This window comes from Pristiophorus japonicus, chromosome 21 (genome assembly GCF_044704955.1).
Source record: "Pristiophorus japonicus isolate sPriJap1 chromosome 21, sPriJap1.hap1, whole genome shotgun sequence".
Lineage (NCBI taxonomy): Eukaryota > Metazoa > Chordata > Chondrichthyes > Pristiophoridae > Pristiophorus > Pristiophorus japonicus.
The window spans coordinates 21642365-21669967 of record NC_091997.1 but is presented as its reverse complement, the minus strand read 5'-3'; the positions used below and the strand labels follow the sequence as shown (position 1 = coordinate 21669967).

The 27603-nt window shown below is 44.8% G+C and overlaps 1 protein-coding gene across 8 annotated transcripts in view; it reads left to right on the top strand.

Annotated features, from left to right (window-relative positions):
• The window catches only part of ubtf (upstream binding transcription factor), a 65402-nt gene extending 38233 nt beyond the window's left edge, over positions 1–27169 (top strand). For 3 of the 8 annotated variants that reach the window (XM_070864463.1, XM_070864462.1, XM_070864461.1), the window contains 9 exons: positions 3547–3702; positions 7334–7507; positions 10548–10658; positions 13423–13505; positions 15922–16111; positions 17816–17863; positions 18780–18854; positions 21758–21880; positions 26318–27169. In XM_070864463.1, the coding sequence (XP_070720564.1) occupies positions 3547–3702; positions 7334–7507; positions 10548–10658; positions 13423–13505; positions 15922–16111; positions 17816–17863; positions 18780–18854; positions 21758–21880; positions 26318–26422 (1065 nt within the window). In that variant the 3' untranslated portion in view covers positions 26423–27169. The remainder of the gene's footprint in view (positions 1–3546; positions 3703–7333; positions 7508–10547; positions 10659–13422; positions 13506–15921; positions 16112–17815; positions 17864–18779; positions 18855–21757; positions 21881–26317) is intronic. The other 5 variants (XM_070864464.1, XM_070864466.1, XM_070864467.1 and 2 more) reach the window with 5 other exon arrangements.
• The last annotated feature ends 434 nt before the right edge of the window (positions 27170–27603 follow it).

Here is a 27603-nt window from a genome sequence, read left to right as displayed (position 1 = left end):
TTTCTCCAGTGTGTGTATTTGACATGGTTTGGGATGTTTTCAGTGGGCTAGTCTGGCTCGGGTGTTGTCCGTAAATGACACCTTTTGCTAGGGTGATGGGTGGTCCCTAGCAACCCCATGCATTCTAGATGGCGGTTTTCTATTGTGACAATAAGCGGACTTTCTCTGACAGTGGTTTTACACCGTGTGATGACGGGCCTTTTTAATTCCTGCCTGTCATGCTTAATACATGAAATGTGCTTGCGGCAAGAACCTAAATCTTGTAAAGTTTAATGGGGTTAATGGATAGGGAACAATTTTATGTTCCTTGTAATTTAATGGCTGACCTTCAAACCCTGCATGAGCACTGGGGTCCCGTAATGTTTCTCTTGCTATCGCACCCCAACGCTTCCTAAAATGCACGGTCTGTTTTTGCTTAGGATCAGTAAATATGCTGCTCCAAATTATTGCCTTTTATAGCTGATACTAAAGTTTACCTTCATTTACTGATCGATTCTGGGTTTGCACCGTTTAAATGTCTTGAAGTAATTTTTTGGTTTTAACAGGTATGTTGAACAGCGTGCATATTGTGTTAGCTTCTTTTTCAGGTCTTCTCCATTTGGTACGATGTTGGCTCCTCGTCAGATCCGACTGTTTCTCGTGCAGGAGCTGATCACTCCCACGGAAGTGTTGTATCGACTTCCCCCACCCCCCCCCCCCCCCGGCCCCCAGCCGTTCTTGTAGCATTGAACATGCCTCACCTCTGTATGCAAACTGCCCCATGTTTCTATTGGTTTGTTGTATCCTACGTCTTGTCGTCGCTAATCTGATCTTTCCCCTGCTCGTGCCCATGAACTTGTGCTGACATTGGAATACCTGCTTTCAGCTGCTCTCTCTAGTCTGACCGTTACTGAGCATTCGCACTTGATTTGAACCAACTCATCGACTTGGCTCTGCTTTTTAACTTGGGTAACTTGCTGCCTCGTTTTTGCAGAGCAGCTGGTTCAGGCACTGATCCTTCAAGCTCGCTACAATCTGCGGCTATATCATTGTCTATATAGTCGACTGAATATATATATATATATATATATATATCAATGAAGAGAAACGACCTTCCCACTCTTCATGCAGTTTTGGGGAAAGGCATGAATTGGCAATTTGAATTACAAACCAGTGCTGTCTGAGGGCGTGCAGTTGAGTGTATTAGCGTTGAATCAGGAGCAAAAGAAATTGCTTGTGTGCACTCAACAGTTTTCAATACATGGCCTTCCCTTTGGTGTTGGCGGAGGAAGATTTATTTTGTCATGTTTCTTCTCATTGGAGACATAGCTCTGGTGCTGTGGTACATGTCTGCTTTAGCTTGATGTGCTGGAGAACAATGTTGGCACTACGTAGAAGCTTTGTGGGGCCGTGTGAAATTTGAACTGAACTCTTAATACTACTGGAGAGATGCTCCCTGAAGTTTGGAGGATGACGTCTTCATCTCCAAGTGTACAGAGAATCTCTTCAATCATCTCTGGACTGTTGGCATAATTTGTTGTCTAACGTGCATTTGTTTGGAGGCCATTGAACAGATTATTCTTGTTCGGGGAGTTGCAAGAATCCCAATTTTACAACCTGTCCAAAGATATTTGACTAGAATGGCTGTCCATAAATTGCATTGAGCATCTGATAGTGGGCAGTATGGTGATCTGGGAGAAATAACTTCAAAGGGCTTGTTACAGATTTACTATAATGAGGGAGCTCTTTTCTAATTGTGCAGAATGGTTTGAGGTGTGCATTTTTAAAAAAAAATTAAAAATGACTACGTGCGTTAACGCACTTAAATCTATCTCTTCAGCCTTACTGTGTGCAAACTGCTCCCAGTCCTCCAGTTCCTGCTCTCCGCTTGTACCGTGCTATAGGTATTCTGCAATGTGTATGTCTGGTTCTTATGCATGTTGTCTATCCTGACCCCTTGCATTTGACAGTTGTGGGAGGAATGAGGAAAAATGGTATACAAGTAGTAAGCTTGCACACTTTTGTGTGGCAACATGATATAAGTCAGTCGATGAGTAAGTGGTTGGTACAGCCTTGCACCCATTGCTGTTTCAATTAAAAAGGCCTATGGGTGGGACAACATCCAAGTCAATTTTCTCGGTGGGTATTGATGTCCTACTGAACACTGCCATCCTTCATCTATCTGCTATTTGTAATTAGATAATTTTTGTTTCCTGTTCGGCAAGTTTTGCTTCTCGCTCCCTTTAGTGAACTTTTTTCATTGGCTAATCGTCAAGCCCTCATTGCCATCGTACAACCCAGTTTGAGGTCACCAAGCGATTTAGAAAAATAAATGTAAACTGACTGTGATGGTTGAGAGGTTGTGTGTAATCGGAATGGGCCCACCACTTCTCTGGTCACAGTGTAACGTCTGACCTTTTTACTTATTGTGGTTCGATCTCCAGCCGAATAAATCTGAAACGCTTAATAAACAAGTACCCAACCGATATGGTACATGTGTGATTATTTTTGTGCTGTGGTCTCTACTTTTACTGAACAATCTTCCCCCACCCCAACAGCTGCTTGTGCTGCCTTGCCATCTGCTGAACTGTTAGCTGGATATTATTGGTTATCAAGTGGGAAATCTATATGCAAGACTTATTCCATAGCCAGAAGTTGAGAGTTCACAGGTCATGGTGTATATGTGTGGCAATTTGACTTGCTGCCACAGGTCTGGTGATAGCCTTGCCTATTGATGGCTTGGTAGAATTCAGATAAGCCTTTCACCAACCCAAAGCCAACATCATTTTTCCAGGGAGTTCCTCTGGGTATCAAATTGACACTTGGTTACAACAGAGATTGTCATCACAGGGAAGTTCCAGATTTCCATTGTAGCTTCGACAAACCACTCACATTCGTGGCCCTTTGGGTGCCATGGACAACAGTCATTATATATCCGGGTGGCCCCCACTTAACTAGTTGGATGTTTGTAGAATTCAGTGAAGGGAGCCCTCGCGTATAGTGGCTGTAAAATATTGGTTCCAACGGTTAACGAATATGGTTTGCTCCCATCATAGATGTAGACCTACGTGAAAGGGCCATTGAATCAAATTCCAAATGTTCCTGGACTGGACTGGCTGTCCAGGGTGTTGCCTGATGTGAGAGCTTGCCAATTGTGCGCATTGTCCATTTCAGTAATACTTGAAAAGGCAACTGGGGGTGGGGGGGGGAGGAGGAGAAAGAGAATTAAAATGGCTTTGCGTAACTCTGGCCCCTCCTGCTGTTGGCTGAATGGGTGGAATTGGCTCGGGGATGAGTGACAACTAGAAGTCTTGGCGTTGCACCCACAAATCCTTTTAAATATCCTGGGAGGGCCTCAATACATTTTTAGTGTGCATCAGAAATGGAGGTAAAGCAGTTTGCATCATTGTGGCGGGGGGGGGGGGGTGCCTTTTGCAGAGGAAGGGGTTTCAGATACGAGGATTGTGAGGGGGCTGGTAGCTTGAAGCTAGAGTGATAAAGGAGATGGAAGGCCAGCTACCAGAATGAGCAAATGGTTAAAGGGTCTCTTCTCACATTTGTTATCAGACCGCTTCTGACAAACCAAAGCGCCCGATCTCTGCCATGTTCATTTTCTCGGAAGAGAAGCGCAAGAAGATGCAGGAGGAGGAGCCAGAGCTGTCGGAGAGCGAACTGACCAGAAAGTTGGCCAGGATGTGGACTGAGCTGTCTGAGAAGAAAAAGGTAACAATTATTTGAGCGGCTGGTCGATGGCCACACGCCGGGTCTGGGCAGGGGGTGGCTGGCTCCAGTTTGGATATTTCAGAAACCAATCCAATACTTGTAGGTGTGGTGCGTGTTGCTAGACTGGAACGTTCAACAGGATGTTGAGACCTCGAATGCTTAGTTAGCATAGTGCTGGTGGAAAGAGAACTTTTTGAGTTGACATTCTCTTCATTGAGTGTTGGCTTTCTGTTGTTTCGAAATCTTGATTTTGATGGTGGTGGTTTTAAACAGCAATGGGTGCAGGGTGGCCTTTTGGGAGACGCAGTGTGCCTGTGTTTTGGATTATCATTTGGATGGATGGGAACAATGTGGTTACAATTGAAATATTTAAGTGACTGAACCAAAGGTTTTGTCTGTGCTTGATAGAGTTGACTGATTCATGGTCTTTCCTTCCCCTGCCCCTCCAACAAAACTAATATTCTGAGATCTGTAGCTCAGAAATCAATTGGCAACACCAATAAATTGTGGACACGGACTCGAGTCAACCAGTCTCCGGTATACAGTAGCTGTGACTAGTAGCAAGTAGTCAGTCCGTGATGAACTAAAAATCATACTCTCTTTCTCTCCTCCTCCCTTTCTTCCCCCCCCCCCCCCCCCCCCCCCCCATTTTAAGCAAGTTCAGAGTTTTGTCCCTGGAATGGCAGAAGAAATTCTTGCATTTTCTATGTTCCATTCTCTCTGGCCAGAATCAAAAGGAAGATAGTTATAGGTCTTCCTAGTGGCTATTTTCTTCTCTTGGAGCTCTTGCTATAAAGATTGCAGTGTTTTGTCATACAAGTGCTGTATTCTTGCTCACATTGTTAGCTGTGATGGGAACTGCAGTCAACACTCAGCTGATGCTACCTGTGTGTATGGGTATAAAGATGTCGAGGGGTATTCTCTACAAATCGCTTCCTCCATGGGGGCTGTTTTCATGTCCATTCTTTCAAGGGAGTCGAAGTTTTCCAATAAGCCTGTCGGGGAGGGTAACAGTTGTATTATTGTATAGGAATGAAGGCACTAGATGTTTTTTTTCCTTTAACTGAAAGTTTCTCTGAGTACTTTATCCTGCCAGTCTTCACATACTGACACCGTTGCTGAATACGCAGCCTGGTCCATGCTGCAATACGTGTTCGACCTTCACTAAGGAGTCTTCATGTGCGGACATGGGGGTTAAAATCTAGCCTCCTTTTATTCCCTCCTGTCATGTAAAATTGCACAAATTACAATATGTTTCCCTGTATTTGTGGTACTAGTTCTGTACTGGGTTTAGTTTGCTCTTTTTTAAGACTAGACTGTATTACAGTTGACAGGAAGGGGAGGGTTGAGCATCCAAGTGCTCAGTTAATAGTTATTTAATCGTGGGTGATTTTATTTATTTCTGCTATAGTCAACCTGGCAGTAATCAGCCAGTACCACAATCAACAGTGCAGGAATCCTCCCCCTTGAAGCTTAGTGTTAGGTTCCTGCAGTGGTTCAGTGAATGAGTGTAAAGTGCGAGGCACATGATTGTGAAGGCCCATGATTTGGTTGTTTCCCCTGGTTGGAGTGTCTAGAATGGGCACAGTCTCAGGATAAGGGGTAGGCCATTTAAGACCAAGATGAAGAGGAATTTCTTCACTGAGGGTTGTATATCTTTGGAATTCTCTGCCCCAGAGGGCTGTGCATGCTGAGTCTCTGAATATACTCAAGCGGAGATCGATAGATTTTTGGAGTATAGGGAATCGAGGGATATGGAGATCGGGTGGGAAAGTGGCGTTGAGGTCAGTGATCAGCCATGGTGATATTGAAGGGCGGAGTAGGCGCAACGGGCTGCAGGGCCTACTCCTCCTCATTATGTTAAGACGTGTGCTGCATTCGCTAATGGAGCATCAAACTACATTCAGTGTTGCTATAGCAAGGAGGGGGAGTTTCACCTAGAGTTTTGGTTTCTGATGTTTTTCCAGTGCTCCCTGCACTTATGAAGATATCTGGTTTTGCTGCGAAGGCTGCCTTGCAGCTAATGACCTATTGAATGTGCACTTTGGCTTTTGGGAGAGGTGTGAGAGGGCCAATTTCTTTATGGAGCTATACCCCAGCGTGAGTCGCTGCCTTCATCCACGTGATAGGAAAAAGGAGTGGGGGTGGGGTGGGGGGGGAAATGAGAGAGATTTGGTGCTAGGATAATGAGCAGAACCTCTGTAAAGTGCAACATCAGCTGCCTTTCTTTATTTGTAATCCTTTCTGCCTGTATTGAGGTTGCCGCCATAGCCATTGCAAGCCGTTAGCTGGCGTACATAGGGCTAATATCTGTGAACAATGCCTGGAATATAAAACCAACTATTCAGTCAGCCACGTCTGCTTGAGATTTGAATCCTGCTTTACAAGCTCTTGTTTACGTTCGATTTTCTCCCGATCAGATGTTTCTTACTGCTGACAATATTACCATTGCTTTCTTCTTGTGAAGTAGGTTAGTTTTATGCCATGGTTCCATGTTGTATTTGTCATTCTGACAAGTTGGTCTGAAAATCATCCAACGTTTATGCCTGTAATATTGCATCTGATGGAGTTGAATTCCCCCTCAAGATGCCGCAACACCAATATTTTCCATACAGTTATATGCTGCTACTCTGGACATTTTGTGGGGCTTTGTAACCGAACCATTGTAGTAACAAGCATGTGGGCAAGCAAGCATTTGGCTGATGGGTTGTAGAATGCATTTGAGTGGTTGCGATCTACCAGGAAGCACTGAGACTCATTTGTACTTGTAATACAGCTATGAACAATAGGACAATGTGCAACGGGATTTTGTTGATCCCGTCTGCAAGACAGCTGCCTGGACTAATGTTATGCTTTCACAAGACATTACTTTGCTCTGACAGCTCCAGATGACTAGTGCTTAGATGCTTTTATGCTTGAAGCTGACTTCAGAATTAAGTTCTGGATTTTCCCCAACTCTATTTAGCTGGTCAGAAAATGTTGGAGGGTAATTTTAGTTGTGGTATGGTTTACTTGGACCATTAAGCAAAGGACTGTTTAATGCTATCTACAATGGTGCTATTTTAGACTTTTGCCATGTATGACTGGCTCAAGCTGACACATGGTTTCAGTAATTGTCTGATTCAAGCTGGCCTTTACCTAGTTTGGGTTCCCAAGTTTGTTTTTTGTGTGTGTAGTGTTTGAGCAAAGAATATGAACAAAACCTGGTGGGGATCACCTTCCTTGGCCTTTGAAACACGTGTTCAAAACTCGTACGGTCTTTGAGCTCGTGTTGAAAGCCTCATTTGTACACTCTGGAAAGAGCTAGTGGAGCATCAGAGTGTAGCTTTATGTGCACCGTGCTCCATGGAGCAGCAGGGAACCACACGATTCCCATTGGCTATTGCAGGAATGCAGAACTTCAAAAGGAGGTTGTCCCCACTTGCAAAGGCTGTCCAATCGTTTGTATGTGGTGCTTGAACGCGAGTTGAACAGATAGGAGGACCATGCTGCAGTCAATCAGCTAACCTTCCAGCAAAGAGTAGCTGTGATCGAACGGTAGATCGCGATGCATTCGGTGACCTGGTTATGTTGTTTGAATGGAAGGAACTATATTTTTAAAGGATCTAAAATGATGTTTTTGCTGCAACAGGAGAAGTACCGGCGCTTGGAGGCAGCGGCAAAGGCCGAATCGGAACAGAAAAGGCAGGGCTATGGAAAAGACGGAAAAGGCTCTGCTGTCCGAGGGAAGCTGCCAGAGCCACCCAAGACTGCAGAAGAGATCTGGCAGCAGAATGTGATTGGCGATTATCTGGCCAAGTACAGGGTATGCACCGGGGTAGTTGAAAAGCGAGGAAGAGACCACTTGGAATGGAGGGGGTGGGGAAAGGCAGAGAGAGTAGCCTACTTGCCAAGCTCAGAATGGGCACTCTTGTCGGGAGGTTATCCATGACACGAGTTATTAGGCGAGAGCAGACGCTTAAATATTCTCGGATTTGGCTGCATATTTGTTCTCCCAACTTGTAAGAATCTTTTGCTGTTGTGAATACTGACTTGAAATATTGTACATTAGCTTTATTTGACGGGCCTTCTGTACCCCAAAGGAGATCGATCCACGGCTGTGGGCTCATGTATTTTGCTTCCTTCAGTAAAGCCACTGCTTCCTCTTACTTCTGCCCGGGTCCAGCCCCACGTTTTATGTAAAATCACTCCTGGCCAATCGGAGTTCCTCTTGTAGTGCTTTTGCATAGTTTGCCTATTTGCTCTCAGTTGTTTAACTTTGCATAATATGACTATTGTGTATCATAGCGTCCCGGCGCTGTGTGGTTTGTACCTGTGGGTTACAGTGCCTGGGTTTACACTGCAGTTTTTCTCTCGTAGCTTTAAGCCATTTTTGTCTGGGGAGGGATGGTGGCTTTTTTAGGTCTGGCAGCCAATTAATCAAGTTTCTTCAAAATTGTTGATACTTGTTCAACCTTCACGTGTGTAAATTCTCTACCAGCAAAGGGGTAAAACCAGTTTGGGGCACAGTTGTTTTGCCATAGCAGGGCTATCTTAGTCAGGTGGTTGTCCACATTCCTAGCCTACTTTGAGAGTTGCTTTCTGGAATACGCTCCTAGTTTTCTTGCTCCTGTCATCTGCAACAGTTCCTGCTGTTGCTTTTGTGTACAAGAAAAGCTTCACCAATTAATCTGGACTAGACGAGGATGCATGTTTAATTCATGTCCAACAATCTATTTTGAAAAAGGTTCTCTGTAAAAGGCTTCAGCCGACCTATTATTCTTCTCCATTATAAACATGTTCCAAATCCAGCAGCATGATGACTGACTAATTTGCCAAATGGAAATTTTTACGGCCACAATGGCCTCCCGAATCTTCATGTAAAGTGACTTCTAATTCTGGTTCTTGAGCACTGTCAACAGCTCTGGATCGGGAATGACCCAGGAAGCAAGCACCAAATGGAGCCAACTCCATGTCTGTCCAAAATGCACCTCGGACCAAAAAGCCTTTCTCCAGCTTCCAGTCACTGCCCAGTGTTTTGCCTCTCTGACAGTGGGCCAGAGTAGCCAAAGGGTTGGCTGACGTCTTCGGTCATTGAGTTAATCTGCTGCCATTAGTTGATTCTGGTGCAGCTTGGCACTAGTTTCATAGTCTTTAATATGAAAGCACCCATCGGGGCTGGATTTATGGCAGGAGCTGACTGGCATCGTAATACCTTTTACACCGTAACCAATGTCCTTTTGAAGTTTCTGAAAAGAATGCTCTTGTTTCAATTTACTTGGGCACTGAATTCTCTGTTTCAAATTGGAACTGCTAGCCCGCTCAACTAAAGCAATGTTTTTCCGTTATTTCTGATTACACCGGAGCATAACTCTAAGTGGGACCTCTAACATCTTCCATGTTCCCAGCCTTGGTGACACCTGTGTCACTTCCTCGTTCATGTCTACGGTTCCGTCTTGTGAATGAGTTTGTGCTTCTAGCTTTTGGTATGATGCCGATGATTTTGACCATGCTGTTAAGAATGCTACGCTTCAGGTAGCCTAAGGATTGTGCTACTCTTGAGCTCTTTATTGAAATTCCTCCGCAAGATGATCAGAGCAATACCTCACGAGAGATTCAATTTCCACAGGATCCTTTCTTTTGAAATATGATTCTTTCCGTTCTGCCTTTCAATCTGCTTGTAGAACAAACAATATTTGTTTTAGACGATTGTTGTCCACGGGAGCAAAATCTTACGGAAACCAAGTTCTAAATGGGTTTGCAGAATGCATTTTGCTGCATGGGTTGTTTGAATACGATGAAGGCCCAGGCATGCAGATCTATAACCACTTTGTTGGAAGGCTCACCATGGAGTTCGTGCATGAAGCAATCCCTAACTGCGCTGTGAGAAATTGCAGTCTGGTTCTTTTCAAAGAAGCACATTGGTCCTAAAACAAGTTGCAACAAATCAAAACTCTGCCTACTTTTGTTTTGTGCGCTGCTGTGGTAATGCTCATCGGCACATGGACAGTAAATGAAATGAGTTGGAGTAGCTGTGTTTGTGGTATCTCTGGTTTTAAATTCTTGGCCACATACCAAGTTCGCACCCTCTTACTCAGATCGACTTGGATATTCAAAGATCGAGAATTGTGGTCCAGTCTGAAGATAATCTGATACTATTCCACGCTCAGTCAAGATTTATTACTGTTTTGATGAGCCTGACTATGAAATACTTTATTGTCTGCACACTGACGTGCTGCTTGGCAGCAGCCATGTTTTCTTTGGTTTCTCAAAGTAATCTTGATTATGAAAAACCACTCAATCTGTCAAATGCTATTTGCATTTGTGACCCCTTGTTTGCAGCGTAGTGTGAGCATTTTTCAACACAAACACCTGGACGAATTAGGTGAAGTGGAAGACTATGACCAGAGACTTACACTAAGAAAGCAAGCATCTGTTTTATCAGATGGTTGAGTCTGATTTTTCTCCAGCTCGTCCTACAATTGGAAATGTTCAGTCTGCCGACCGGGAAATTGGATATCATTGGGATGGCATGTTTGATCACGCACAATCCACTGAACATTTGTACAGTCTGCTGTGCTGCCTTCTATGCACTTTGCACAGTGCATGCAATCTTTACCAGCTTCAGCGCTGGGTCCTTGAGGGTAAATGTCCCACCCTCGTTTCTTGATAGACACACCAGTTATGCCCAATGAATTCTTTTGGGATTTATTTAATCTGTACTCCCAGAGAATTGGAGTGGAGGTGTTTTTGAAGCATTGCACACGTATTTAGTAGCGCATGCTGTCAGATTGATTGTAATCTGAGCCGTGTCTTGACGTTGCAAAAATGCTGGGCTTCATGGTGTGTCTTTTGTTTTTTTTTAGAATGATCGCGCTAAGGCTATAAAAGCGATGGAGGCTACTTGGAGTGCAATGGAGAAAAAGGAGAAATTGATGTGGATTAAAAAGGCGGCTGAGGATCAAAAGCGATACGAGGTACTCCCCTCTCTGTTCCTCTTGCAGCAAGTTCAGCATCAAGAACACTTGCTCTTGACTTGCTTAAGAATTGAACTTTTTGCTGTTCATTGGTCAACGAGGTTGACAGCAAGTATCTAACTGCTATACTTGTGTTTCTGCTCATGGGTATATTGCAGTCCTGCTGAAGCAGGTATTGAGTGCCCCTGCTTTACAGCATCTGAGTGACCTCGCACTATCTCGTCACCTCTTGAGCACTTAGTTCAAAAAGAGCACTTGATGGTAGGCTGAAAGTTTAACCCTTGCAGTGAACTCTTAAGGGTCCTGTGTGAAATCTGACTGGGCAACCTCAATCCAGTGACTCGCACCACCATTTGCCTCAAAGTGTGCCGTCTCCAGCCACGTGGATGGCAATGTACATACACGGTGCAGCACAAACTGGAACAGAGAGAGGTTTACTCTGCATCTAATGGACACTGCACTTGACTTGGGAATGCTTGATTCCGACAGTGTTGAGGAAATGTTCAGGGTGATGCCTCTTGCCGCCCCACCCCCAAAAAAAAAAAATCTTTGAACATTTTCATTGTGTCTACGGGATAAATTGGAAAGTGTTTTTGGCTGTGCTACCTGTAGATAATTCTCTCTCCGTCTTTATTGTAATTTGCAATGGCTTTTATTGAATTCAGTAAGTAACTGAAGTTGAGGCAGTCTAGAAGCTGCCAAAATAACCAGAAAAATTCCTCTAGTGGAATGTGTGCTACAGAGTAATGGGCTTGTCGCGGGCCCTCAAAATGACTAACTGCAGAGGCTCGAAACATTGGCCTAAATGAGCATCAAGAGTCACAAGCAGAATAAAGGGAATGTCATTTGTATTCCAGGCCATATAATACTGGCCATTATGCCAATTTGTGTTAATTCAGCTCATTCAGATAGTATTGGCATTGAACTAATCCAATCCTTCCATGTTGACCAGCTATGCCTATGCTTTTTTTTTTGTCTATCTCTTAAATATCCTGTGTACAGCTCATGTCCATACATTTGTAATGTCGTGGCAAAATGGAGTAATGGGAAAATATCTCATCGTGCAGTGTGGGGGTCCAATCATAGATCATCACTTTATGCCTTTTGTCACGGTCAAGTGCTGTCACCATTTGGTTGCGCGCAGCAGTCCTGTGTCAGTCATCAGTAACCCTGTATCAGCCACAGGACTGGGGTCACAGGGATATATTGTAGTAGTTTAGCTCTTGGTGCAAACCTGCTGTCATGATAGAAGTGGAGAGGGGGAACATTCTGCATTGGAAGCTTTCATCGAAATGATTTCTGACTGAATTACCAATAAACCTGTCTCTGGTTTCATTCTTGCTGCCCATCAGAATAATAACTGACCCCTGTGAAACTCAAATGCTTGACACAGTGACCTCGGACAAGGGCTGGGAGGCATGGTCTATTTGTGATTTCGTATCGGTGGAACCCAACAGTAGTATCAATCTCACATCACACACTGCATTTTTCTACTTTTATAAATTTAGTGCTGTAACCAATCTGAAGAATACACCTCTTGCACTTGTAAGATTTTACTGGATTTGTCTTGAAGTGCTGTGCAAGAGTGGAGGCATCATGCAGTAGGTGCACTGGTGGAGATCATTGGCAAGTGGTGTTGGGGCTGTACCCAAGTGTGTGAGGTCAGTCCATACAACAGACTGGGAATGAAGTATATCGTTAATGGTCAGCGTGCAATGAGTTACACCAAAAATGAGCAGTTCACTTGTATCATTGGTCTCAGTGGAGGGAATTCTGCACACGTTCTGATTGCCTGGTAGCATTCTTCTGTGACTCGTGATATTCTAACACCCAAACGGTGGGAGCAGAATCAGTGATGGCTTGTCGTTGTCTTATTCCACTCTGATGACCAGGTTGGCTGGCGTGGGTCACTGATGTATTGCAGAAGTGCAGTGGGGGTGTGCTTGGGATTAAGACTCATTCTGACAGAGTAGGGGGAGCTTTACTCTGCTGCTGGGCTTCTTAATGGACGCCCAGTGGAAATTCCCTCCGTCCCCAACACTGGGATTTCTCGCCTTTCTGAAGATCAAGTATTTATATTTTTTTGGCTGATTGCTTACTTGGGTTTCAGCTTTACACACAACAGCACTGAGCCATTTAGAGCAGTTGCGTTGCGAGTGTGATCCCTGTTCTGTGCTTTGATTCGCTGATCGTACCCAGGACAGAAGTTGGATGCTAAAATTGGCTTCAGTGCTACTCGGTTAGAGTAGTGGTGAGGACGATAGTCTGGACCCCTGCTCCCGAGGACTGTCCACTGGCCTCTACTGACTGGGCATGGATGTCAGCCAGAGTTGGATTGGCCTTTGCAGCAAGGTTTCCATTGTAGAAAGACTATTGACCTACTGTCTAGATTTGCACATGAGTGTCCAGTTGGATGAAAGATTAGAACAGCTATTCGGCTGCAAGGACCATCACGCCCAAGCCTGATTTCTGATCATGCCCAGCATTCAGATACGTACTTTCAGAGGCAGTCATTAGATAACTATCGGGAGCAGAAACCATTGGATCGTATTTCTCATCTGTCTTCCCCCATCCTGACCTCAGATTGCTGGGTCCAATGGTATCGCTATTGCTGCTCTACCATTTCTTTTGCTGTACCCAGATACTGTGGAAAGAAAAGAGAAAATCTTTTGAGCAATGACCCCAGGATGAAGTCAGTGTGTCCTGCCTTTCACTGCATAAATGTCTCTTCATTTTATTACTGATGCCCTCTCTCGCATTTCAGAAAGAATTAAGTGAAATCCGGACACCAGCAACAAACACCAACAAGAAAATGAAATTTGAGGGCGAACCAAAAAAGCCACCAATGTAAGTACCTCTCACTGGGCGAGAAGTGAATTTAGCCTCCATACTTGCCAGCTTTTAGTGCATCCAGAGACTTGTGTGCACAAACCTAGGCTGACACTCCAGTGCAGGACTGAGGGAGTGCTGCATTGTCGGAGGTGCCATCTTTCAGATCAGATGTTAAACCAAGGTCCCGTCTGCTCTCTTGGGTGGACGTAAAAGATTCCATCGCACTATTTCGAAGGAGGCGCAGGGAGAGTTATCCCTGGTGTCCTGGCCAATGTTTATCCCTCAATCGTCATCACAAAAAACAGATTATCTGGTAACAGAATAAAAAGATAGGTGCAGGAGCAGGCCATTTGGCCCTTCGAGCCTACACCACCATTCAATATGATCATGGCTGATCATGCAACTTCAGTACCCCATTCCTGCCTTCTCTCCATACCCACTGATCCCTTTAGCCGTAAGGGCCACATCTAACTCCCTTTTGAATATATCCAATGAACTGGACTCAACAACTTTCTGTGATAGAGAATTCCATAGGTTCACAGTTCTGTAGGTGAAAAAGTATCTCCTCATCTCGGTCCTATATGGCTTACCCCTTATCCTTAGACTGTGACCCCTGGTTCTGGACTTCCCCAACATCGGGAACATTCTTTCTTCCTTCTGACCTGTCCAATCCGATCAGAATTTTATATGCTTCTATGAGATCCCCTCATTCTTCTAAATTCCAGTGAATATAAGCCTAGTCGATCCAGTCTTTCTTCATATGTCAGTCCTGCCATCCCGGGAATCAGTCTGGTGAACCTTCGCTGCACTCGCTCAATAGCAAGAATGTCCTACCTCCGATTAGCAGACCAAAACTGCACACAATACTCGAGGTGTGGTCTCACCAAGGCCCCTGTACAACTGCAGTAAGACCTCCCTGCTCCTATACTCAAATCCTCTCACTATGAAGGCCAACATGCCATTTGCTTTAACTGCCTACTTTCAATGATTGATGTACCATGACACCCTGGTCTCGTTGCACCTCCCCTTTTACTAATCTGTCACCATTCAGATAATCTGCCTTCCTGTTTTTGCCACCAAAGTGGATAACCTCACACTTATCCACATTATACTGCATCTGCCATGCACTTGCCAACTCACCTAACCTGTCCAAGTCACCCTGCAGCCTCTTGGTATCCTCCTCTCAGCTCACACCGCCACCCAGCTTAGTGTCATCTGCAAACTTTGAGATATTACATTCAATTCCTTCGTCTAAATTATTAATATATATTGTAAATAGCTGGGGTCCCCGCACTGATCTTTGCGGTACCCCACTAGTCACCTCCTGCCATTCTGAAAAGGACCCATTTATTCCCACTCTCTGATTCCTGTCTGCCAACCAGTTCTCTATCCACGTCTGTACATTATCCTCAATCCCATGTGCCTTAATTTTGCACACTAATCTCTTGTGTGAGACCTTGTCAAAAGCCTTTTGAAAGTCCAAATGCACCACATCCACTGGTTCTCCCTTATCTACTAGTTACATCCTCAAAAAATTCTAGAGGATTTGTCAAGCATGATTTCCCTTCATAAATCCATGCTGACTTGGACCGATCCTGTCACTGCTTTCCAAATGTGCTGTTATTTCATCCTTAATAATTGATTCCAGCATTTTCCCCACTACCGATGTCAGGCTAATTCTCTGGTTTCTCTCTTCCTCCTTTTTTTAAAAGTGGGGTTACATTAGCTCCCCTCCAATCCATAGGAACTGATCCAGAGTCGATAGACTGTTGGAAAATGATCACCAATGCATCCACTATTTCTAGGGCCACAATCTCATTGCTGTTTGTGGGAGCTTGCTTGCGAGCACATTGGCTGTAAAAGAGCTGTGTGGTCGTGAAAGGCGCTATATAAATTTGTTTTCTTTTCAACTATTACAATATATAATTTATATAATTTTTTTTCCATAGATGATCATTGTGTTGGAGATTTGGCAGCTGTAGACAGAGTGGAATAATAGTGTGAGACAGGTGGGGGGGTTGTGGTTGACTGAGGGACAGAGCTGGAGGAATCAATGAGGGGAAGACATTACTGGAGGGACTGATGGTGTGATTTGGTAGTTTCTTTTCCTGCATCCTTTCTACTGGTGAGGCTTCCTTGACCATTCCACAATTCTGTTCGAAATGGTGATGGATTTGAATGAAATCAGAGCCGAGTTGGAAAGCCTTGTAAATGTGTTGCTGAGGGGCTGTTGTATGTGACCCCTCGATGAACTATAAAAAGTACGTGTTGCTGCTTTCAGCGAGTGAAACCCTGTGGAGAAGGGGGTTCGCAGTACAGTTTCATTTTGGTAAAATGAACCAAAAATAGTCATATTATTATTTATTATGGTGAGTTTAGATCTGCACTTTGGGCTGAGCAGTGTTGATATCGAGGGATTGCTCTGTTTCAGGAATGGTTACCAGAAATTTTCCCAGGAACTCCTCACGGGCGGTGAGCTGAACCATCTGAATCTGAAGGACCGGATGGTCGAGATCGGGAGGAGATGGCGGAAAGTCACCCAGGCTCAAAAGGACCGTTACAAGAAGATGGCAGAAGAACAGCAGTGCCAATACAAAATCAACCTCGAAGCCTGGCTTAAGGTAAATCGAAAGTCTGCACAGCGACTGAAAACCGGGAGGAGCTTGTAGTTCTCTGGTTTGGATACAGTTTACACCGCCAGTTGAGGATGTGTTTTCCACCAGTCTGTGGATGGGCCTCTGACTTCAATCACTTACTGTGCCCTTCCAAATAAAGGGAATATGGAGGTGGCTGCTTGGGTGGGGGCAATGGGCCCCTTTGCCTCGTGGAGGCTTGAGGGGTAAATAGCCACTAGAGGGGAACAGTGTTGTCCATTCAAAATGTATCATAAAGTTAATAGTACCTTAAATCGGCCCTCATTTGCTCAGCCTTAATGCACATAGTGAGCTGGTCTTCATTTGGTCACCCATCGATTGTCGTCCTCTTCCGCAGGCCTTATTAACCCAGTTTTTTTTTTTAATGCAACCGAAGAGCATCCGGGAGGGCGCTGAGCACCTCGAGTCTCATTTCCGAGAGCATGCAGAAAGCAAGCGCAGGCAGCGGAAGGAGCGTGCGGAAAACCAGACTCCCCACCCACCCTTTCCTTCAACGACTGTCACCCACCTGTGACAGAGACTGTAATTCCCGTATTGGACTGTTCAATCACCTAAGAACTCACTTTTAGAGTGGAAGCAAGTCTTCCTCGATTTCGAGGGACTGCCTATGATATGATTAACCCAGTAATCAGAGTTCCATCGTAACTGCACCACTTGACCTCAGTGAGGCTGCCCCTCAACCAACTTCTCTTTACACACCTCGAGTCTTTCCTCACTTGGGGAATCATTCTTGTCACGATCTTCTGTATCCTTTCCAAAGTGTGCATGGCCCTTGAGAGGTTTAGTGACCAGAATTGCAAGCGAGGTATGACCAGGTTATTATAAAGCGTGTGCATACCCTCTTGTAGGTCTGTACTCTCCTGTTCTGGCTAAATATCCAAACACTGTATTTGCTTCCCCTATTTTCTCAACATTAAAATTCGTGAATCGATCACCCTCATCGATTTTCAACGTTTCTCTGTGCCCTTCGTTGTGTGTCCGTTAAATATAGTATTTTACAGTTCTCACTGATGAACATTATTTTCCAATGATCTGCCCAACCAACCTAATCTTCCTGCAAAACCTTAACTGCATTGCCCATTCCTACTGCACTCTGTTTTAATGTCATCTGGAAATTTAATGAGCTTAGTTGGTATCTGCATTTTATGAATAAACAAGAATCTAGTCCCTGATCCCCTGCGTTAACCCACTCAGTAACTACCCCTGCATCCCCCCACCACACACACACTGTCAGCACACTTTTCAAGTATTCTATTTTCTTTAATGCAATTTCTTATCCAGTCCTGCATTCTACCCTGATTCCCATGGACTTTAACTAGTCTTATGGGACATTAACTAGTCTTATGGGACATTTTGTCCTTTTCTCTATAGCTTAAACATTTGGCTCTGATGCCCCTTTTTTACAGGCAGAAGCAGAGAAATAGTTTTGTTGACCCCTCATAACTTTTATTGAATGTCCAGTGGTTTCTGCCTGGGTCTGCTGATCACCATTACCCGGCATTGACGTCAGTACTGATGCATGTTGCTTAAAAGGGTCGGTCTGGCAATGGGGGCCATACGGTCTTGATTAGTCACAGCCTGAAGTTGTGATGGTTTGGGACGGGAGCCATTCTTTTTCTTTGTGCGGGATAAGTGCAATATTTAATTCTGAACATTACTTTGTTTCCTTAGAGCATATCTCCCCAAGAGAGAGCAGTGTACAAAGAATACACTTCAAATGTAAGTCAACCAAACATATTTTGAGAAATGTGTTTTAAAATGTTTTTTTTAAAAAGAGACTTCCTTTTGTGGGATGGGAACAAATTGACTTTATTTCACTCCCATCGCATATTGAAGTGTTGTTTTCTGTTGACTGGCTATTTTGCACAAACACACCACCTTTAAGGCCTGTGAACTAACTTATCTCATCTAAATGTCCGTGTTAGCTGTGGCTCAGTTGGTAGCGCACTCACCTCTGAGTTAGAAGGTTATAAGTTCAAATCTCACTCCAGGGACTTGAGCCCAAAAATCTAGGCTGGCACTCCAATGGTTTTGGTGGATGGATAAAGAGCAGGGAGGGAAAGGTGGATTAACACTGTCTTTTAGACGAGACGTTAAACCAGGAGTCTGCACACTCAGATGGATGTAAAAGATCCTATGGCACTATTTTGAAGAAGTGTAGGGGAGTCCCCAGTGACCTGACCAATATTTATCCCTCAATCAACATCACTGGAAGCAGATTATCAGGTCATTATCACATGCAGTTTGTGAGAGCTTGCTGTGTGCAAATTGGCTGCCACATTTCCATTACAACAGTGACTACACTCCAAAAGTACTTCATTGGCTGTAAAGTGCTTCGCGACATCCTGAGGTCGTGCAAGGCGCTATATAAATGCAAGTCTTTTTAATTGATGAGGTACCTAGAACTTGGCTCAAAGTCTGATTTTGAAATGGTTGTAACTGGGATGTGAGTTGTTTCTATAGGGCTCAATATGTTGACTTGATCTGGGGTTTTGGCATGGGGGGGTTGTGGAAGCAAGGGAAATTCTTGGGGAATGTGAAGTATTAAAGTTTTGGTGGATGGATAAAGAGCAGGGAGGGAAAGGTGGATTAACACTGATCGTGATCATTGTGATTTTCTTTTAATGCCTGACAGAAACGCAAAACTCCCACAAAGGTAGCCAGCCCAAATCCCAAAATGAAGATCACATTACCAGCACAGTCTGCAAGTGTAAGTATCTCGAGTTGTAACTCACCATGGAAAGGTTTTTTTTTAACTGCACCTTCAATCTGATCAAGGCACTGCCATATTCTTGTGGCTGAGCTAATTGATCAGAGACACACGAGATGTGTTGGTTGCAACATGGACTAAATGTAAAGCTCTGCTCCACAAGGTGAACCTTTTTTGTAGAGTTTTGGTCATGAATATTGGGGGTTATCACCTTGCGCAAAATGTACTGAGCATCTTAGTTTACCTGGTAACTATCTTCCTGTTCACCATTTAAATGAGTTGAGTTTACTGTTGATGAAGACTTGTTGACGATTGCTGTGTGGAGCGGTCTCTATAGCAGTGCCTGCTGATGGCCTACCTTTTGTATTGCTGCATACTCCTGTGTCCGGCAGCATGTAACACAAACTGTTCCCACCTCCTTATCCCTGATTTAGCTGCTATTTGGAAAGCTTCTGCAGGCTTGGAAGTGCTGCCCGAGGTGAGGCTTAAAATCACTGTTAAACCTATTCACACTTTGGTGCCATCCACTCCCACGTGAGAACAGCACCGCAGGTCGGGACTATAAATAGAACTGGAGCGCCGTGCCCTGGAACATCGTGGGCGAAGGTGCGGCGAACAAGGGTACGGGGCCCAAAAGTGCCGAGGGTCCAGAGGCCGCACGGGACAGCCCACACTGTGATGTGTGTGCACTAGGTCCGTGCAGCAGAGCTGGTCTCTAGTCGTCCTGGTTAACCCTTGCCACTGGATAAAGACCTAGCTCTGTCGAGCCCGTGTGGCGGCTGATGTGCAACGGTCACCACACGTTTTTAAAAAAAAAATCCACGCACAGGCATCTTCCACCCTCTCAACTGGAGTTCAGGACTGGAACATCGGGTCCTTCATTGAAACATCTGTGAACTCGTGGAAGCAAGTCATCCTCGCTCGAGGGACCGCCGATGATGAGTGCAGTAGCTTCAGTTAGATACCACAAGGTGTGCTTGTGCAACAAGTGCCATAAAATAGCAGCACCTGACCGATTTCTGCCTTTGGTACAGAGAGAAGTGGTTGCAGTTATGATGCAGCTTAGAATAGAAATAATTGGCCTCCATCTGAAAGAGTTGATACAAAGGTTACTATTTATTCAGCAAAATTATCTTAACAGTATTGCCCATCTCACCCACTTAAAGCTTGGAACGCTTGACTGGTCCCTGAAGGGACAGGGTTCACATTGACGTAGGAACAGGAGCAGGCCATTCAGCCCCTCATGCCTGTTCCGGGTCATGTATCTCAACTCAGTTTGCTCGCCTTTGATCCATTTCCTGATGCTCTTGCCTAATTTTTTTAAAATCTGTCGATCGCCATCCTGAAAGTTTCAATTGGCCCAGGATTCACAGCATTTTGGGGAAAGTTCCAGATTTCCATTAACATTTGTGTGGAAAAGTGTTTCCTGATTTCACTCTAAATGGCCTAGCTTTGAGCTGGTGGTGCACCCTTGTTCTGGATTGCTCATCAGAAGAAATACCTTCTCTCTACTCTACTCTTAAACTCGAGAGAATACAACCCAAGATTATACAATCTGTCCTAATTTAACCCTTTAAACATTGGTGTCCTGGTAAATCTGCACGTACAAAACTTATTCCAGATGCGGTCTGACCAAGCATCTGTACAACTGAAGCATAATTGAGGTATTCCAAACCCCTCGAGAAAAAGGCCAACATTCTATTAGTCTTTTTGATTTTTGAACCTGCGCACCAGCTTTTAGTGATTTGTCCAAATCCCGTTGCTCCTCCACAATTTCGAGTCTCCAGTCCGTCTTTCTTGGATCAAAAATGGATGACCACTTGCCCAATCGCTTAATCTTTCGATAGCCCTTTTGCAGCTTCCTGCTCTCACCTACTCCTTGCGTGACTCCTAATTTAGTGTCGTCTGTAAAATTGGCTAATAAAATTCCTTCATCCAAGTCATTGACCTGTAGTGAAATGCTGGGGCCCCTGGTACAGATCCCTTGGGACCATCGCCAGTGACACTCTGCCAATTGGAGTGTGGCACTGGCAGTATTCATTCCAATGTAGGGCAGCACAGCAAAATTGTATGCTTAAACTTTCTCCATATCCCAGCTCTACGTTGGCCCAACTAGGTCCATAGAACTGACTGCCGGAAACAGAATTAGTTGAATTAGCCTCTTTATAAGAACATAAGAAATAGGAGCAGGAGTAGGCCATTTGGCCCCTCGAGCCTGCTCTGCCATTCAATAAGATGATGGCTGATCTGATCTTGGCCTCAACTCCATTTTCCTGTCTGTCCCCCCATAACCCTTCACTCTCGTAGTTCAAAAATCTGTCTCATCTCCACCTTAAATATATTCAATGACCCAGCCTCCACAGCTCTCTGGGGCAGAAAATTCCAAAGATTCACGGCCCTCTGAGAGAAGAAATTCCTCCTCACCTCAGTTTTAAATGGGCAGCCCCTTATTCAGAAAGTTTGCCCCCTCGTTCGAGATTCCCCCACGAGGACCATAGATGGGGCAAAGTCAGCCAGCATTCCCACTCTTTGCTATCTGATGAAGCAAAATGGACAAAAAGAGGGCAATGATTTTTGTCTTGGCTCTTGAGTTGGCCCAGTAGCTGTTGACCTTTGGTGCGATTTAGTAACATGTCAAGTTCAGAGCTTGCAGCGATCATTTTGGGGGCTGTTACTCTGTACTGGTGGGATCCTTTCCCCGTGGGTTTCGTTAGAGTTGAAATAACAATCGTGTTCACCTGAGCACAGATGTTTGTACCAGACAGACTTTAAATTAACATTACATATTCAATCTTTAGTCTTTAGTCTTTAACCTGGGATTTTATGCACCGTATGTAGTTAAAGCAGAAATTAACTCCGCGTTCAAGTATGTGTATATTCAGAGTTGTTACTGATTGCTGCAGGAAACGGAGGATTCTGATGACGATGATGATGATGACGATGAAGAAAAGGCCAATTCCTCCGATTCTGACGACTCCTCAGGTTCAGACAGTGATGAAAGTGAGGAAGAGGATGATGCAGATGAGGTAAAATAAATTGCTTTTCTTTTAAAGTGTGCTATGGGCGGGGGGGGATTGAATCCAGCCCTCACCAGCATGAAAATCCCCTCGCTCTTGACTGTAAGGGTCCTCCTTCATGCAATTAAGTTGACTGGCCTGAACCCAGTTCCTAGATAGTAAAACACGTGTCCAGATTCAGCATAAATTAGTCATTTAACGCCAAAGCAAGAAGGATGGATGATTTATTCTCCGCCCTCCCCCTGCCCCTCCCAAGATTAAAGTGTAAGAGGGCAGACTTGAGGGAACTTTATAGTGCATGTGGCTGATATAACAACATGGGATTGTTGAATGATCGGCCTTTTAATCTCTCTTTGAGAAATGTTGGCCTAGAAATTGTGGTCGGAGGAATACCCCTGGAGTACGCCTCCGACCCACGGAACCATTCCGAAAGTACCACCTGGCACCCAGGCTGCGTAGAGTTGCGCTCTCTGGTCACCATGGGTATGGCAACGTAAAGGCCGAGGGATGCAGGCAGTTCGGGCCAGGTCCTCCAATCACAAATGAGGATTCCATATCCCCTAATAGGCAATGGAGTCCCCAAATAATTATATAATTTACAGAATTCTAATTAAAAAGGCACAAATTTGCAATTTTATTCATAACTCCTTTCATTGCACCAACCTCAATAAATATATATTTTTTGCTGAAAAATTTTAAACATCTTAAGCCGGGCCAACATTTGCGCAAACTCATTTTAAGTGCAAATGCATAATTTTTGATTTTTTGATGTTTTATTTAAGCCTTACATATACCCTTACACAGATGTAAACAGGCCCTACGCCTGCTTTTACCAGCAGTAAGAATTTCGTGGGGAGTTGGAAAATAGCCCCACTGTGCCAGCAGTACTGATTTTCCCTGCGGTTTGGATGATCTGTATCAAGTCCTGGATTGCTTCGTGCGCAAGCGCATACAGAAACCCAGAGGTTGCGGGGCCTTTTAAATGGATAGCGACGGCATACGCTGAGAGTACGCCATCGGGGAGACCGCAATTTCAGGGTCATTATTTTGTAGCATTTATGTTGACTGTTAAGAACTTGCAGATAACTGGAGCCACCTTTTTCATAAGGCACAGAAAAGGAGAGTTGCCCGAGCAACACCTAAGGCCACATATCAAAATATCTTGAGATGACATACTTTGTTCTCCTTCCTCTCCCCTATCCATTGGCCACCTCTTGTAGTATGCGGAGGATGCTTCTATTCAAAGCAGGTTCTACCAGATAGATCATGTAACCCTATTTTTTTTGTTTTGACCCAGAGATGGCATCAAGAACTTTCAAACCGAGTTAGATGCAGTTTACAGCTCTACACTGTCCAGTTGCCTAATTTGTCAATTAGTGAAGCGATCTCATTACTTGAAAATTTTACTAATGAGTAGCAGCTAATTATGGGATGACACAATGTATTTTTGTAGACTTCACGCATACAACAACTTGCATTTGCGTAGCACCTTTTAAATGTAGAAATAAAAGTCCCAAAGCACATTAGAGGCTCAAGGTCAGAAGGTCTTTACCTGTCGGTCATTGTTCGTGAGAACAAAATCTGTCAAACCAGTGGAGGAGATATTAAGAGGGGTAGACAAAAACTTGGTCAGGGATGGGTTTTGATGGAGGGCCTTTGAGGATAGGAAGGGGAAGTCGCAAGGGCATAGGTGGCTGAAGGCACAGCCACCAGTGATGGAGCAAAGGGCTGAGGAATGCTTAAGAGGTCGTGGTCAGAAATGCAGACTTCATGTAGTGCTGGAGAGGGGCAAAACCATGAAGGGATTTAAATAAAAGGATGAAAATGTTCAATTTGAGGCATTGGAAGCATAGTGCAAAATCCATCTCTAGAAGCCACACACACTGCCCCCAGATTGTTCCTTGTAAATGGAGTGTTTCTTAATTAGCTCCGTGACCGGTTTAGTCCTAACACTGTTCTTCCAGGTATGGAGAATCCAACTTTTCAACATTCCTTATTTTAAATCCTCCATTCTCATTTAGAATAGAAGTGCCTTTCTTTCAATTAATTTATTTTGTGGTGTGTAAAATCATCATAGGCAGTTCCTCGGAATCGAGGAAGACTTGCTTCCACTCCCTAAGTAAGTTCTTTGATGGCTGAACAGTCCAATATGGGAACCACAGACCCTGTCACAGGTGGGACAGGCATTCGTTGAGGGAAGGGGTCGGTGGGGCTGGTTTGCCGCATGCTCCTTCTGCCTGCGCTTGGCCTCTTCACACTCTGAGTTGAGACTCGAAGAGCTCAACGCCCTCCCGGATGCACTTTCTCCACCTCGGGCAGTCTTCGGCCAGGGTCTCCCAGGTGTCAGTGGTGATGTCGCACTTTACCAGGAAGGCTTTGAGGGTGTCCTTGTAATGCTTCCGCTGTACTCCTTTGGCTCATTTCTCACACAGGAGCTCCGCATAAAGCATTTGCTTAGGGGGAGTCTCTTATCTGGCATGCGAACTAAATGGCCTGCCCAGTGAAGCTGATCGTGTGTGGTCAGTGCTTCAATACTGGGGATGTTAGCCTGGTCGAGGACACCGATGTTGGTGCGCCTGTCCTCCCAGGGGATTTGCAGGATCTTGCGGAGACATCATTGGTGATATATCTCCAGCGACTTGAGGTGCCTTCTATACATCGTCCATGCCTCAGGACCATACAGGAGAGTGGGTATTACAACAGCCCTATAGACCATGAGCTTGGTGGTAGATTTGAGGGCCTGGTCTTGAAACACACTTTTCCTCAGACGGCCGAAAGCTGCACTGGCACACTGGAAGTGATGTTGAATCTCCGCATCAATGTCTGCCTTTGTTGATAAGAGGCTCCCGAGATATGGGAAATGGTCCATTTTGTCCAGGGCCGCGCCGTGAATCTTGATGATTGGCGGGCAGTGCTGTGCGGCGGGGACAGGCTGGTGGAGGGAGGATCTTTGTCTTACGGATGTTTAGCGTAAGGCCCATGCTTTCATGTGCCTCAGTGAATACATTGACTATGTCCTGGAGTTCAGCCTCTGTGCGCAGACGCAGGCGTCATCCGCATACTGCAGCTCAACGACAGATGTTGGGGTGATCTTGGACCTGGCCTGGAGGCAGTGTAGGTTAAGCAGCTTCCCATTGGTTCTGTAGTTTAGTTCCACTCCAGCAGGGAGCTTGTTGATTGTGAGATGGAGCATGGCGGCAAGGAAGATTGAGAAGAGGGTTGGAGCGATGACACAGCCCTGTTTGACCCCGATCCAGATGTGAATTGGGTCTGTAATGGATCCGTTGGTAAGGATCACGGCCTGCATGTCATCGTGAAGCAGGCGAAGGATGTTGACAAACTTTTGGGGGCATCCGAAATGGTAAAATGCCATCACAATATAACCATTGCCAGTCCTTGGAATTGAGCTGTCAAACTTGAGTGGTTTCTTGTTCTGTGGTATCTGGATGAATCAGGACATTATCAAGATGGAAGGATTGCCCTTTGCCACAACAGCGTGCCATTCCCCCCCCCCCCCCCCCCCAATGACCTTAACAACTGTCGCTGTTGACTGCCCTTCCGATAGAGAAAGGAGGATCGTTTTGCTACCCTCAGCCTGCAGAGTACTTTTGAAATGTAGTCACTGGATAGTCCTGCATCTACGTTAATCCATCCTTGCACATTTCTCACGAGCTGTTGACCAGAAATTATACCATACAAGAATTGGGAATACCTCTGCAGTTTGAATTGGGTTTCTGTTCATGGTGTGTGATTATGGGCAAGTGCTTGGAGTTCTGGGAAACCAAGCTGTGGATGGTTGTATGCACGTACAGGGTAACCTCTCAATTCTACTTCAACTGACGAGCACACCTTGATCTGGCTGATTTGCCATCTTGAGATTCTTTCCACAAAGTTTTCTGCCAGTGATGAGAATTAACTCCTAAGTTGATTCCCCACATAAAGGAGCTTCACTTCAACCTAGAAACTGTGATAAGGTGCCCCATTTGAGCACCCTTCCTTGCAGGGGGATTTCCCCTCACCCCAGTACCGTCTTTCGGGTGAGATGTTAAACCGAGGCCCCATCTGCCCTGAGGTGGACGTAAAAGATCTCGTGGCACTATTTTGAAGAAGAGCAGGGGAGTTATCCCAGGTGTCCTGGCCAATATTTATCCCTCAATCAACATAATGACCAGATAATCTGTTTTTTTGTAATCACATTGCTGTTTATGGGAGCTTGCTGTGCGCAAGCTGGCTACGGCGTTTCCCACATTACAACAGTGACTACACTCCAATAGTACTTAATTGGCTGTAAAGCACTTTGAGATGTCCAGTAGTCATGAAAGGTGCTATATAAATGCAAGTCTTTTTTAGTAGTGATGCTTCATTTTAATTTTTTTTAAATAGCCAGTGTGGTGCTCCATAGCTATTGCTTACTAAACATTCCTGGGATTTTCTTTTCCTTCCTAGAATGCAGAGGAAGATGACGAGGAGGGTGAAGAGGAAGATGAAAACCAGTCTGACAGCAGCAGCAGTTCTTCATCAGAAGAGTCCTCCGACTCGGATTCTGACTGAAGTGCTCTGCTTTGATCTTCCGGGCAGTACTGGAAACTATCGGAGGCCTAACGACGAGCCCTCGTGCCCACTACCAGCACTGTTTGAGAGACAAATGGCAGAAGCAGACACGCTAAAATCTGACGTGATCCAGCCATCATTGTCCAGTCGGTTCCATGGAACGAATTAACTGGGCTTTCCGGAGTTGTTTTCAGCTCTTTGAAAACCACTAGTGATGCAAGTAAGAATGGACCAAATGGAGAATTTGAAGGTGTTTTTTCTCCTCCCCTGCCCCCCCCCCCCCAACCATTGGAACAATCCCAGTTACAAATCATTCTGAAATTACCCTCCATCTATGAGTGACATTCACGGCTTAACTCTTTTTTAAAAACCTGACATGCAAATTCTCCGGTACAGCTTGGAGTACATTTTATGTAATCAGAAGTACAGGCACCAAGATTGAAGTATTTTGTGTGTTGAGAATGAAGTCATTCACTGTATTTAAAGGTTTGGGCTATCGGGTCATTCATACTTGCATTGCCAGGCATACAAGCTTTGAAATTTTAATTTTTTTTTTAAAATATGGTCACGGTGAAGTTGGAACCTGCCTTGTTTACCTGCTTCCAGTTCTGGTCCGATGTCCATTTGTTCCATGTTTGAACAGAAAGATCAGGGTGGTTGTTTAGCAAGTATTGAAGCCATCCATTCTTCAGTATTTCCATAAGTGTGGTATCCTGGTCTTTTACTGGGGGTGCTTTTATGGGCAAGGTGGGGGGGGGGTTGGTGGGGGGGGAGGGGGGTAGGCCTTACACTGGCAACGGCCAGAGCATTGTGTGCAAGCACATCCTGGTCTGATTCAGTGAAGAGTATTTTGTGATGTTGCAGTTTGTAAATACGAAGGGATGTTTTTGAGGAAGGTTTCAGATTCAGTATTTTGTGAATTAAATCTCTCCTTGGTGATGCGAACAAAGTTATTGAGAAGTCTGCACCAAAGCAATTGCTCGTTCATTTTCAAGGGCGGTGAGAAAGAATATGCTCCTGTTGCCCAAGCGCCCTTCAAGATTGCAAAGGAATCTCTTGTCTTTCCAGCCCACTTCTTTCTGGTTACTTAAAACATTATTTTTTTCCTGCATGTGTAGTCTTTCCTTGTGTTTAACTAATGGAGGATGTGACTGCAACACTGCAGAGAGGCCTAAGTTTTC